The 13,984-nt window shown below is 50.2% G+C and overlaps 1 protein-coding gene across 3 annotated transcripts in view; it reads right to left on the bottom strand.

Annotated features, from left to right (window-relative positions):
- Nucleotides 1-13,984, bottom strand: part of RNF216 (ring finger protein 216) — an 88,367-nt gene that overhangs the window by 58,165 nt on the left and 16,218 nt on the right. For all 3 annotated transcript variants that reach the window (XM_068146616.1, XM_068146615.1, XM_068146617.1), the window contains 7 exons: nt 13,741-13,874; nt 11,863-12,717; nt 9,287-9,363; nt 4,766-4,868; nt 3,418-3,582; nt 1,279-1,393; nt 225-364 (listed from right to left, as the gene is read on the bottom strand). In XM_068146616.1, coding sequence (XP_068002717.1) covers nt 225-364; nt 1,279-1,393; nt 3,418-3,582; nt 4,766-4,868; nt 9,287-9,363; nt 11,863-12,717; nt 13,741-13,874 — 1,589 coding nt within the window. The remainder of the gene's footprint in view (nt 1-224; nt 365-1,278; nt 1,394-3,417; nt 3,583-4,765; nt 4,869-9,286; nt 9,364-11,862; nt 12,718-13,740; nt 13,875-13,984) is intronic.

Below are 13,984 nucleotides of genomic sequence, written 5' to 3'. Positions count from 1 at the left end.
AACTGAAAGGGCCAGAACAGCAGAGAGATGTTTAGGTAAGTGAATGTGAAACTCTAACCCATTTTTGAAGGAAAAGAAGTCAAGCATAGAGCCCATTTCTCCAAGAGGCAGATCCCCAGGTTTGGGGCCAAGACCTCCACAGTAGCTGAAGTAATTTCCAACACAAGATCAAAGCAGCTCCTACCACTTACTTCCCTCTGCTATCTCTAGCTCCTGCCACTTACCTCTGCTATCTCTTTAACTTTCTGCTCATAGAATTCCTTCTCCAGCAGCACTGGTGGGAGAAGAGAGAGCTTGTCATAGGACCTCCAGTGCCGCCTCTTGTTCTCCAGGAAGAACATGCGCTTCTCGATTTTCACATCCCCTGCAGCAGAGTGAAAGGCACAGGGAAAGGGGATGGAGCAGCCAGGACAAAGCTTCAATCCTCCTCCTCCCTCCACACACCAAACACACAATCAACCAGCTTGGAAAAGACCTCAGAGATCATCAAGTCCAACCTAACACCTCATGACTAACTAAACCATGGCTCCAAGGGCCACATCCAAGCCTTTCTTGAACACCTCCAGACATGGTGACTCCACCACCTCCCTGGGCAGCACATCCCAATGGCCAATCTCTCTTTCTGGGAAGAACTTTTTCCTCACCTCCAGCCTAAGCTTCCCCTGGTGCAGCTTGAGACTGTGTCCTCTTGTTCTGGTGCTGGGTGCCTGGGAGAAGAGACCAACCCCCACCTGGCTACAACCTCCCTTCGGGGAGTTGTAGACTGCAATAAGGTCTCCTCTGAGCCTCCTCTTGCCCAGGCTAAGCAACCCCAGCTCCCTCAGCCTCTCCTCACAGGGCTGTGCTCCAGAACCTTCCTCAGCTTCATTGCTCTTCTCTGGACACATTCAAGTGTCTCAATGTCCTTCTTAAACTGAGGAGCCCAGACTTGTGTTAAAAAGGAGAAGCTGCCCATTTGTGATAGCCTTGCAACCAAGTTATGAGCATTTCAATGGAAAACTCCTTGCCAGTGGGATTACTGGCTTTCAAAAGCTGCAGTCCTGATTCTGCTGCTCTCAGAAATGTTTTTCTCATGGCCACAACCTCAGCATCTCTAACATGGCACTGCCCCAAGCAGAGGCAGTAATGAAGAACACCCTCCAAAAGAGGAAGCAGACAGTGACAGAAGCAAAGCTGGTGTGGGACCACCTCCCTTTGAAGAGAAAACCTTTCTGCTGCAGGCCAGCTCTGCCCACCACAGTAATGCAGAAAGCACCACCCATACAGCTTGGTATTTACCTTGCTCAAACTTGAAGTCTATATATGAATACTGATTCATTTCTTTCCTCCTCTTTCTTTTCCCACTGGTTTCAGGAGACAGCTCCTGCCATTTTTTGATAGCATCTGAAAAGGCCTGGAAAACAATGACACAGACTTAAACCCTCTCTGCTCCTGGAAGGAAGCAGAAGCTGCACAATACTTCAAATTGAAGCACACTGCAAACCCAGAAAGCCAAACACCCCAGAGAGGCAAATAAACCTCTCCCCTTTCACAGAATCAAACCAGGCTGGAAGAGACCTCCAAGATCATCCAGTCCAACCTAACACCCAGCCCCATCCAATCAACTAGACCATGGCACTAAATGCCCTCATGCAGGCTTTTCTTGAAGATCTCCAGGGATGGCAACTCCACCACCTCCCTGGGCAGCACATTCCAAAGGCAAATCACTCCCTCTGTGGAGAACTTCTTCATAATACCCAGCCTGAACCTCTCCTGGCACAGCTTGAGACTGTGTCCCCTCTTTCTGTTGCTGGTTGCCTAGGAGAAGAGACTGACCCCCACCTGGCTACAACCTCCCTTCAGGTAGTTGGAGACAATAATAAGGTCTCCCCTGAGCCTCCTCTTCTCCAGGCTAAGCAACCCCAGCTCAGCTCCCTCAGCCTCTCCTCACAGGGCTGTGTTGCAGACCCCTCACCAGTTTCACTGCCCTTCTCTGGACACATTCCAGTACCTCAACATCTCTCTTGAATTGAGCAGCCCAGAAGTGGACACAGTACTCAAGGTGTGGCCTGACCAGTGCTGAGTACAGGGGGAGAATAACCTCCCTTGTCCTGCTGGCCACACTCTTCCTGATCCAGGCCAGGATGCCATTGGCTCTCCTGGCCACCGTGCTGGTTCTCACCTTGTTGCTTTATGTATTCATAAAGCAACCCTTCCATAAAACCAAAATAGCTGACCAACACTTCACAGCCCCCCAGCTATTAACTCTGCAAGAGCTGTGTCCACTGCTGCAGCAGAGCTGGCTGGGGTTGTTGGGGTTTCACTTTAGAAAAGCAATGAAGTTCAACTACTCAGCACTCAAGCAAGTGAAGAGACAGTCAGGCTTTGGTTAAGCCATAGAATGGTTTGGGTTGGAAGGGACCTCCAAAGGTCTTCCAGTCCACCCCCCTTGCAGCCAGCAGGGACATCCTCCCCTAGATCAGGCTGCTCAGAGCCTTGTTGAGCCTGAGCTTCAGTATCTCCAGGGGTGGGACCTTAACCACCTCTCTGGGCAACCTGTTCCAGCGTTGCACCACCCTCATGGAGCAGAATTTGTTCCTAACATTCAATCTAAACTAGAGGAGAGCAGATTTCAAACCACTGCCCCTTGTCCCGTCACTGCAGGCCTTTGGAAACAGTCCCTCTGCAGCCTTCTCATAGGCCTCCTTCAGGCACTGGAAGGTCCCAGTTAGGTCTCTCTGGAGCCTTCTCTTCTCCAGGCTGAACAAGCCCAGCTCCCTCAGCCTGTCCTTGCAGCAGAGGTGCTCCAACCCCCTGAGCATTTTCATGGCCCTGTTCTGGAACCACTCCTGGAATAGCAGAGAAATAAACTGCTCAAGCAGGAGGAGAATATCAAAGCAGTAGATCCAGGTCAAAAGCTTGAGGCCACATTTGCATTCAGTTTGCTGATCCTTGAACCAAGTGCCTTTGCAGCTCTGTTTCAGTGAGCCTCTTTTATGATGAATACAAGACCCATTCCACAAGCCATCACAATAAACAGGAGAGTGAGACTTGGCCTTCTTTCCAGTCACATGCAGTCAGTTAACCAGCAGCAGTTAAATGTTTTAAGACTTAGCTCAGTGTCTAAGCTTTATGGACAATAACCACACTTCAGCTTCCATGGACAGGCACACTTCTCAGTTTAATGCATCACCTGCCATCAGCTAGCTGGGGCGTCCCTATCAGAGAAAGCAAAACCTTCCTGCAGCATTCTGCCTGCCCAATAAGTTTTTCCAAGTCTCTACTAAATGGATTCAGACTTCTCAAAAGGAAAGGGAGGTTATTAAAGGCCCCACAGCCACGTGCCAGCAGATGGTCCAGGAAGGCAAAAGCCATTGCCCTGTGTCCACAGACACAGAAGATAACCCCAGGAAGGAAAACAGAGCTGAACTGGAGAACCTTTCGTGTGATTGCATAGTGTCCCTTGAGTTCATGCAGTGCCCACTTAATGTCTTGGCTGCTCAGCATTTTGAAGTCTGCCATGAGGAGGTCAGCTGCCTGGATAAAGCACCGCTGATCAAGTGGGGTGAGTTTGGAGAAGTCAAAGTAGTCCACTTTAGGCACCTAAGGAGGAAGGGTGAAAGAGAGGAAGTATCTCTTTATACATATAAATACACACAAGACCATCCCAAGCCATGCTGCCAGCAATCAGCACCTTCTGCATGACCACCAAAAGTCAGGTCACATGGCACCCAGCCTGAGCACCTCTCTAACCACAGGCTCAGAGCACAGGCTGGGTGTAAGTCATAGAATTGTCAGGGTTGGAAGGGACCTCAGGGATCAGCCAGTTCCAACCCCCCTACCATGGGCAGGGACACCTCACACTACAGCAGATTGCTCACAGCCACATCCAGCCTGGCCTTAAAAACTTCCAGGGGTGAGGTTTCCACCACCTCCCTGGGCAACCTGTGCCAGGCTCTCACCACCCTCATGGGGAAGAACTTCCTAACATCCAATCTGAATCTCCCCACTTCTAGTTTTGCTCCATTCCCCCCAGTCCTATCACTCCCTGACACCCTAAAAAGTCCCTCCCCAGCTTTCTTATAGGCCCCCTTAAGCTACTGAAGGCCTTTGTGTTTGTGTGGGTAACCTACCCTGAGCTGCACCTCAGCCCAGCATCTAAGGACACATAAGGCAGCGAGGAGAGGATGCAGTTCAGGTCTAGGAAGGTTGGTTCAAGGTCGAGAGATGCTTCCAAGAATAAGAAGAGGCATTCAGCATTTCTCTCACAGGCCACACAAAGCTACTGCAGACTCAGAGCAGCTCTGAGAGAAATTGGTTGGGGTTTGGGGTTTTTTTTGTCAAGCCAATTTCAAAATCCATCAATGAAATGAAGAAGCTGTGAGAACATTTGCAGCCAGGAGGCTGACAGGACAGGCAATGCCTAAAGGCCACCCAAGAGAGACCTGAGTGTTGAGTCTGCTTCATGGGACAGAAGGACCAGGGAATTTTCTGTCTCAGTTATCAAAATGAGCACTTCAGAGGCAGGCAGGGCAGAAGGTCTTGCTGGAGGCAGAAGTGCAGCTGTGCCACAGCAGAGCAGGAAAGTTTTGGAAGTCTGCTTGCAAGCAACTAACTATTGCTGCTTAATGCCACCTAAAATGTACCCAGAGGCCCTCCTACAAAAGGCTGAGGTCAACCAAGCATTCTACAGGTGTGCACTGGCAGAACCAGACATCCAAAGCTGCACTCAGGCTGCACAGCCTGGGAGGGGAGGCATGCTGGAGATGAGGACACTCTCACTTGCCTTTGTCTCATCTTGGCTGGAAAGCAGGCTGCTGCTGGGATTCAAAACCACTCTGCCTTCCTTCTTTGGGTAATCTGGATTTTCCAGAAGAAAGTTACAAAGTCTGAAAAGACAAACACAGGCAGTTCAGGGTTTGGGAGCTCAGGCTGTCCAGTCTTTAGTATCCCACTATTATGAGGTTAGGCAGGAAAGGCACAGCACGGCCCTGTAAGAACCAAAGAAGGTCCCAGACCCAGAGCAAGCTGCAAGCAAATGAGTGAGAATGAAGTAAAGAATGAGTGGCTGTAAGACTGCAGAAGGAGAAGCAAGAAGATTTTGTCTTTTAACAATTGCATTTACAGACAAGAAGCTTGTAAGGGTGAGCTGCTAACCAACCTACATCTCCCCATGCCAGAGGTGAGCAGTCAGGCTTCCTTCCCCACCCTGTAAAGTGGGACCTCCTTTGAGCACCTGGCAAACCCTGCATGACTCAAAGTTAAGGTGCACTAACCTCCTGCTACTCTGGAGTTAACACAAGGAGGAACAGTCAGCACATGAGCAGCACTAACTGAAACCCAGCTGTCAGCTGCTGGGGCCAGCACAGATGCAAAAAGCAGCACACAAACCCCTACAAAGGTCCAGGAGAAGATGAAGTCTTCCTCAGGAAAAGATTACAGAGTTGGTGCTGAGTTAAAGCCTCCAGTCCTTAGAGCCTGGATGAGGCACTTAGTGCCATGGTCTAGTTGATTGGATGGGGCTGGGTGAGAGGTTGGACTGGATGACCTTGGAGGTCCCTTCCAATCTGGCTGATTCCTTGATTAATCTACTTGCAGAGTAGAGAGAAACATGTTTAAAAGCTGTTTCCATCCAACATCTGCTCTGAGTAACAGGTTTCCTTGTAGTAAAGCTTGCAATCACCCCAGCACTGTCCAGCTTCCACTACAAACTGGTTTAGCTCTTAGAAAGATAGTAAAAAATGCTGGGAAAACCCAAAGCCTGCAAATGCAGCATGGCTGAGGTCTGCTCACAAACAAGCCTGACTGTCAGGTAAATTTAGTGTAGCTGAGCTTTTCAGATTAGGAAAGACTCCAGCAACAGCTTCAGAATACTCTGCTGCTGAGATCCACAAATCATAGAATCAGTCAGGGTTGGAAGGGACCCCAAGGATCAGCTAGTTCCAACCCCCCTGCCATGGGCAGGGACACCCCACACTAGATCAGCCTGGCCAGAGCCTCATCCAGCCTGGGCTTAAACACCTCCAGGGACAACCACTGCCCTGGACAACCCATTCCAGGGCTTCACCACTCTCACAGTGAAGGACTTCTTCCTCACATCCAGTCTGAACCTCCTCACCTCCAGCTTCATTCCATTCCCCCTAGTCCTATCACTACCTGAGATCCTGAGCAGTCCCTCCCCAGTCTCCAGGGAAGGGCAACAAAGCTGGGGAGGGGTCTGGAGCACAGCCCTGTGAGGAGAGGCTGAGGGAGCTGGGGTTGCTTAGCCTGCAGAAGAGAAGGCTCAGGGGAGACCTTCTTGCTGTCTACAACTACTCAAGGGGAGGTTGTAGCCAGCTGGGGGTTGGTCTCTTCTCCCAGGCAGCCAGCACCAGAACAAGAGGACACAGTCTCAAGCTGCACCAGGGGAGGTTTAGGCTGGATGTGAGGAAGAAATTCTCAGAAAGAGTGGTTGGCCACTGGAATGTGCTGCCCAGGGCGGTGGTGGAGTCACCATCACTGGAAGCCCTTAAGAAGAGACTGGATGGGGCACTTGGTGCCATGGTTTAGTTGATCAGATGGTGTTGGGTGGTGGGCTGGACTCGACGATTGCAAAGGGTCTTTTCCAACCTGGTTAACTCTATTCTATTCCTGAGAAGCCCTCTTGAAAGGGAAGCTTGCTGTAGGCTTGGCTGAATGAGACTCTGGCAGCTTATTCTCAAGCAGCACTAACCAGCTGCACTAGCTGGGGCAAGCCACATCAGCTGGTCCTCAGTTTCCCCAGCCACAGAATAATTTCCTCCTGAAAGGAGCTCGGCCAAGCAATTAACATTTGTAAAAGGGCTGGAGTGAGAAGGTGCTAGGTTGCAGCAAAGAAATAATTGCAGCTAATTTACATTCCCGATGTCAGAAATCAGTTCCTAATTAAGAAATCCGAGCTGGCTGGAAGCATTAACCCGCTATCAAGGCCTGATTACTTTAGCCCTCCTTTCACATCCAAGGCATTTCTTTCTTGTTTAATCAGGTACTGCCACACTGAGCTAGAAGCTTTTGACTGAGTGTGAAGGCTTCTGCACACAAAAGCCTGAATAGATGATACCCTGCTAAGAGGAGCTCCCACATCTTATCTTTCACATCAGCTGAAGAGTTTGAAGACCATCATTTCCAAACAACGAAATACCCTGGCCCCGGAGCGTTTACCAGCTCCCAGCCCTCCCCCCTCCGGCCCTTTTGTCCGAGGTAACCCCTTGTTAAGGCAACAAAACAAACTTCAAGGAGCTCAAGGCGCTGCAGCTTCAAGCGGCAAGGGCTGGAACTATTCTGCCTGCTGCCATTCACGGCCCAGGCTGCGCGGAGATGTTAACCTTGGGCGGCTGACGATTAGTTAAGCGGGTCCCAGAGCACAAGGCAGGCACACACTCGCCGCGCTCCTCATTAATATCTGCACCACGGGACACGGAGCCAGTGAAAAGCCTCAGCCCTGCCCAAACCCAGCCACCCTGAGTGGTTCTGTCTCAAGCCTGATTCAGCTTGACGTGCCACAGCGATCAAAGAGAGCCTGCCGGCCAGGCTGAGCAGGGCTCTGACCCCTCTGCTCCCACACAAAGGGTGCAGGGACGACTCAAAAGATAGCTTGCTTAAAGGAATAAAAATATGGAGAAGAAATCTTTATCATCCAGTAAGTGGGGAATGCACCACTGAGCAGACACTGTGGATGGCCCACAAGGAAGCCTGGAAGCACCTTTTCATCTCACAATAGGAGAGAAGAGATTTGGGGGAGCAGAAAGGGAAGGAACCCATTAAGCCTGAGAGAAGCCCGGAGAGGGATTTAGTTCTGTCAGGCTTTGCTGAATCCCCACAGGATACAATAACAAGTGGGTTGGTTCCCCTCCCCCCCCCCCCCCCCCCCCAATCTGGGAGAGGGTCTCTGCAGCCAGATGCTTGATTTCAACAGCCCAGCTGCCCTGGGGAATGGCCTCTCCGTGCAACCACTCTCTGTCCACATGGAGTGCACCAAGAACGTGGCACAGGCACTTGCAAATCGCTCTTCTGTTGACCACACCACCACTGTGGGGAGAGCCCTTTGGAAAGGCAAGAAAGAAGTTAGAGCCTGATGACTTCCTAACCCAGGACTCCTGCTTTGGGGACATGACTTCACATCATAGGCAAAAGCATCAGAAGAGGAAATGTAAGCCCCAGTGGATGGGATCACCCCTAATTCCTTGCCAGTTAACTCTTGTATGACCCAAGAACTAATTCTAAGCCTCATACACTTACATACTGCTCAATTAGTGCCCCAGTTACCTGGAAAGGGCATTGGATTCATACAAGACAGAGGGAATACTCTGGCAGCTAACACCTATTCTTCATTCTTGTATCACATAACTAATTCTACCTTGTTTGAGACAGTGGTGACAGCTGCAGAGAGAAAGACAGGGCAGCCACATCACAAGTGATTTACTTCAAACCACTCTCCCCTCTGTGCTGCTGGAGCCAACACACACAGTCCTTCACTCTCCAGCTGTGCCAGCTTTGCCCAGAAGGGCAGGGAGATGATGCAACCACTTATCAATAAGGTTAGTGACTTCAGAACTTTTGATTCTAACCCAGAGATACCAAGCATGACGAACACCAAGGTGTTCTTGAGCTACTAGGAAAGTAACAGCCATGCATGTTGATCTTCCACTCCTTTTGTTACCCTTCTTGGCTCATGTTTCTGCTCAGCTTGACCCAAATCAGTCCCTCAACAAACATCTAGAATCAATCCTACCAGCCCTCAAATGTTTGCCCTAGTCTAGCTGCAAAAAGTGATGTGGGAGAACTCAAACAGTACTGCTGCTGCTTGATTAAGTAAAGAGGACAAAAGCCAACATGCTGGTACTAAAGAGAGGTGTCTAAGAGGTCAGCTGTACCTGGAAAAAGCCAGAAGGCAGTGAAATGAAGAGGTAGGAAACCATTTCTTCAACTCAAAACTCATCAACCCACCCCTCTTGGTGTATTTTAAGGAAGCAGATCTCAACATCTTAATCCTGATGCTCACCCTTTTAAGCACCCTAGTAATGCTTAAGAGGAAGCTACAGGTAGTATCTTTAAGCATCAAGTGGTCTTAAAGGCCAAGAAGCTACACAACACAACATCAGCATTAGAGAGGATTTAAGGAGTGCTCTATCAGGATGGAAAAACTTCTCTGCTCTTTGGCACTATCCATGCAGTGCTGACTCAGCCTGCACATGCTCTGCAACAGCATCAGCAGCAGGCTGGGGAGTGGAGATGTGATTGCAAGCCAGGCTGCTGTGTGATACACCCTGGCTCTCAGCTCTGTACTTACACATTTAAGTCATTGCAGTTCTTGATGCTGATCAGCTCTTCAATATATTCCTTCCTCACATCTGGGAATCTTGCTTCCTACAGTAGGAAAAGCTAAAGGTTACATGGGTGTTAGAGGAGCTGTGTAGCACAAACTAGCAACAGCACCAAAGACAGAGCTTTAGAGGTGACTGTCTAGCATGCTCCTGAGGCAAGGGCCAAAGTGGATTTCAGGAGACCATTTACATCCATCCAGTCTGCACACTGCAAGCTGCTGGGTGTCCTTTGCTCCACAGGATGAGTGCTAGCAGCTCTGACAGGAGTATGGGTAGTGGTGTGAGTGGCCACGAGCAACCGGCCTGACGAGGGAATCAGGCTGGATGGAAAGAGGAGAGGCAGCTAGGCATGGTCTACAACAAAACAAAAGCTAATATTTACCTTCAGACAGAAGGGTAAGGAGTTCCAGATTGTGTGCTGAAAGACAACATTCCAAAGCAAAAAGGGAATAAAAACCAACCCAACACCACCTACACCCACCCAGAGCACCCAGACAAGGGCAACGAGCTCACAACAGCCAACAAACCACTGCTGGCATTGCTGTGAAAGCTCTTCCAGCATCAACCACAGAGCAAAGAGCTCCCTTTGGTGCTCTCCTGCTGGGTTTCTGCACAGGCACTGCAGCTGATGGCACCACACAGTATTCTGCTTTTCAGGACTGGACTGTCAAGCCACCCTGGCAATGCAGAAGTACCAAACCAAGTCACTGATCAATAAGGTCTTCCCTTTGGAAAGAACGGAGTTTTGCTGGGCTGCTACCAGTTTCCCCAGAGAGAATCAGATTTGGGATGTGGAAGGCAGACTTGGAGGGGATAGAGTGGGCACATAGGAACCAAATGAGGTTCAAAAAGGACAAGTGCAGGGTCCTGCATCTGGGGAGGGATAATAAACTGCACCAGTACAGGCTGGAGAGCAGCCCCGTGGAGAGGGACCTGGCAGTGCTGGTGGATAACAAGTTATCCATGGGACAGCAATGTGCCCTGGTGGCCAAGAAGGCCAGTGGGATCCTGGAGTGCAGAGGAGTGTCCAGCAGATCCAGGGAGGTTCTCCTCCCCCTCTACTCTGCCCTGGTGAGACCTCATCTTGAGTACTGTGTCCAGTCCTGGGCTCCCCAGCTCAAGAGGGAAAGGGATCTGCCAGAGAGAGTCCAGCGGAGGGCAACGAGGATGATCAGGGGACTGGAGCACTGCCTGGTGAGGAGAGGCTGAGGGGCCTGGGGCTTATTAGTCTGAAAAACAGAAGACTTAGAGGGGATTTCATAAATGTTTATAAATATCTGAGGGCTGGGGGGGCAGGAGGGAGGGGACAGGCTCTGCTCACTTGCTCCCTGGGATAGGATAAGGAGCAATGGACGCAAGCTGCAGCACAGGAGGTTCCACCTCAACACAAGGGGGAACTTCTTTACTGTAAGGGTCACAGAGCACTGGAGCAGGCTGCCCAGAGAGGTTATGGAGTCTCCTTCTCTGGAGAGACTTTCAAGGCCTGTCTGGATGTGTTCCTCTGTGACCTGAGCTAGATTGTATGGTCCTGCTGTGGCAGGGGGGTTGGACTCAATCTTTGGGTCCTTTCCAACCCCTGACATCCTGTGAGTGAGGTATGTGTTAAGATACAGATGCAGTAAAACACTTGTTTGCAATGGTTTCATAAGGCATCCATAGAGACCCCTCCCTTCCCTAGCAATGAGGGGAGGAATGTGCACTGCAAAGGAAAACTAGGGCTGTAAAGTATCAGCAGGTTTTTGTTCTGTTGTTTTAATGCACATTGAGCTGCTGAATACACTGATGGTTAAGGAGTACCCTTCTTGGTGGTGGTTCAGCTCTTGCAGCTAGTGCTCCTCATGCTAAGCTTCAGAGTCAAAGTGGAGTGTGTGGAGCTAGCTACACAAGTCTTTACACTGCTCACTCTTATCCAGTAACCCCTCAGTGCTGCTCCTTGGAAATCCACACGGAGAGGGCAGCCATTAGCCCTGACCACCACAGTGGCCTTAACGTGGCCATGGAGCAAACTGCTTTAGGAGGGCCAGCTGAAAGCAGCCATGGCTTGCAGCCATATGTCTCTAAGCCTTCTCTACCCTACCCTCTGACCTTCTGTCAGTGTTTAGTACCTCAGTTTTGTTTGGTTAGCTCTACATCCATTCCCAATCCAGCTCTACAGAGCTGGGTTAGGAATCAGCCAGCCAAACAAAGCAGCAGACCCGAGAGGGCAGTAGCCTTTAGGAGAACAGACCCAGGACCTTTCACCTCTCTGTGCCCTTCAGATCCTGCAATCAGCTGTGCTCAACCTTTCTGGCCAAGAGTCCAGCCCAAACCAAACAGTGCCCTTAACATTCACATCCTCTCACCACTTCTGCCATAGTGCTGGGGTCAGTCTTTCAAACTAGGCATCTCCAAGACAGTTCACTGCATGCTTCTCATCTGTTGCATTAGCTGAGTCTCAGTCAAAACAAAGAGAAATTGCAGCTGAAGTCAAGAGGGTTGTGCTTTGGGCATGTGAAACACTTGCAAAGCCTGGCTGAGAAGAGCATGCACACTGCATACTTACTGTCTCTCTGATGAGCAGCACAGTGAGGTCCTGGTCCTCCCCAGCAGCTCCTTGTTCTGGCACATTACTAGAGCCAAGCTCATGAGAGTCCTGTGCAGGGAATGCAGGCCCTGGCTGCTCATTGTCTATCACTGCCTGTTGACCTGTTTCTTCTGGTGGATGTGCTGGCTGGGGTGAAGCAGGGCCTGGAATCCCATCCTGCTGTGGTTCTGGGCGAGGGAAGGCCGGCCCAGGAGCCTCCTCTCCATATGCCCTCAAAGCTCCTGGGTCTGCTTCAGGTTGGCCTTGCTGAGGAGCACAGCCATTTGCTACAGTATGTGGCTCACCTTCCAGCAGCTGGAAGGCTGGGTGAGCCAGCTGGCTCTTCTCCTGGATTTCCTGGTCTGTGGTAGTTGCAGCTGTTCCTCTGAGGTTTTGCTCTGGCTTTAAGTCCCCTCCTTCCCACCCCTGGGCTTCCATTTTTTCTTCCTGTGGTGGTGGCAGGTCTGCATTCTCCAGGCTAATAATGTCTCTGTCAGCTACAGGCTGTGCACTTGTCTTTATTGCTGGAAGCAAACTTGGGCCAGGCTTCTGCTTAGCTGTAAGTTCAAAGCTGGGGTCATTGAGCTCGGGCGACCCAGGCTGCTGTAAGGCAACATTCTTATTCCCATCCCTGCTTGGTCCAGCACTGCTCTCCACCATGTGATTACACTGCTCTCCCTGGCACAACACAGTTGAGATCTTCTCCTGCAGATGTGTGCTCCTTGAGGGCTCCAGAGCACTTTTAGATCCTCCTTCTCCCACAGTACTTGCACGCTGCCATTGAGCAGCAGGTCTGATGACATTGGGACGCAGAAGCTGCTGATGCTTTGGGGTCTGACAAAGAAAACAGACAAGAGTAAGGCAGGAAGGAGTTTCTGTCTGCCTGTCAGAAGCCTTGCTCCAGATGATCTTTTGCAGCTAATCAAATTTCTGATGGGAAACAGATGAAAAGTCTGTTTAGCAAGGTGCTTAGCAAGGCACAAAGCTGCAGCCCACATAACCTTTGGTTCTCTGAACTCCATTCTCAGTGCTAAGAGGTTTGGCAGAGCTGGGGCTGCACAGGACTTGCAGACTGGAATAGCTTCCTGAGCTCACCTCAGTCCCCACTTTCCTCCCATTAAATTGTCTGGGAAGGAGGAACTGACAGCATGTTTGCATTCCCACCAGCTTATCTAAATGGGCAGGAGCCAAAGCTCAAAACATTTATCTCTGGCCTTGGTTTGGCCGAGAGAGGCCAAATATCCTATGCTACTGTTTTCAGTTAAGAAGCAGCAGGCCTTACAACCCATTTTCTCAATGCCTCTGGTCACTTTAACAGGTAAGTGGAATAGATTCTTACTATAGCTTAGTTATGGAATTAGACACTTCATCAGGGTCAGCTAAAGCCTTTGCTGCTCCTCTGTGTGACTGCTTGGGCCACTGAAAGGAGATTTTTCTTTGCCAGGTGGGATGGCTTTGTAAAACTGCACAAATGTCAGTGTCTGTCCCAGCCCAGCAAGGCACCAAAAGGCACAGAAGCAGCATAGAAGGTCAAAGAAGGCATGTTTTGAAGACCTGCCTTCTAGGGAACATCAATCAAGTCCTCTTACAAAGCATTCCACCTCTCTGGACAGGGAGAACGTGGAGGCTACAGCCTGTGTTAGGTGGAACTTGAAATGCAAGCTAGTTTAAGAGTGTGGTTCTTCCCTTCTGTGCCCCAAACATGATTACACTCTTCACACCCCCCACACAGTGTCACATCAACGTTCATTTCAGACATCCTGAGACAGTTACTCTAACTGGGCAGGACTCTCAGAGGAACACATCAGATGTTTGCACGAGTTGCCCACAAAGGCAAGTATAGGAGTGAAAAGTTACCTCTGTCAAGATGACTACATCATCTTCCTCTTCCTCAGGCTGCTGCTCCACTGGTGCTTCCAGCAGCAAAGGGAAGTCTTCATCTGAGGAATCTGATATCATGATATGGCCTTCGTCCCTGCGGCTTACCCGGTCTGCAGGGAAGGGAAGTTGGCAGATTGCTAAAGGCAAATAACTGCAAGCACAGAGCACAGGCACAGGAACACCTGGAGAAGCAAGCTTCACATTGGAATTGCAGCAAGAG

Source organism: Melanerpes formicivorus, unplaced genomic scaffold, assembly GCF_026170545.1.
Source record: "Melanerpes formicivorus ecotype bairdi unplaced genomic scaffold, bMelFor1.0.p_v2 SCAF_14, whole genome shotgun sequence".
NCBI classification, from domain to species: domain Eukaryota; kingdom Metazoa; phylum Chordata; class Aves; order Piciformes; family Picidae; genus Melanerpes; species Melanerpes formicivorus.
The sequence above is the reverse complement of the archived record's forward strand: the minus strand, read 5'-3'. Positions and strand labels throughout refer to the sequence as shown.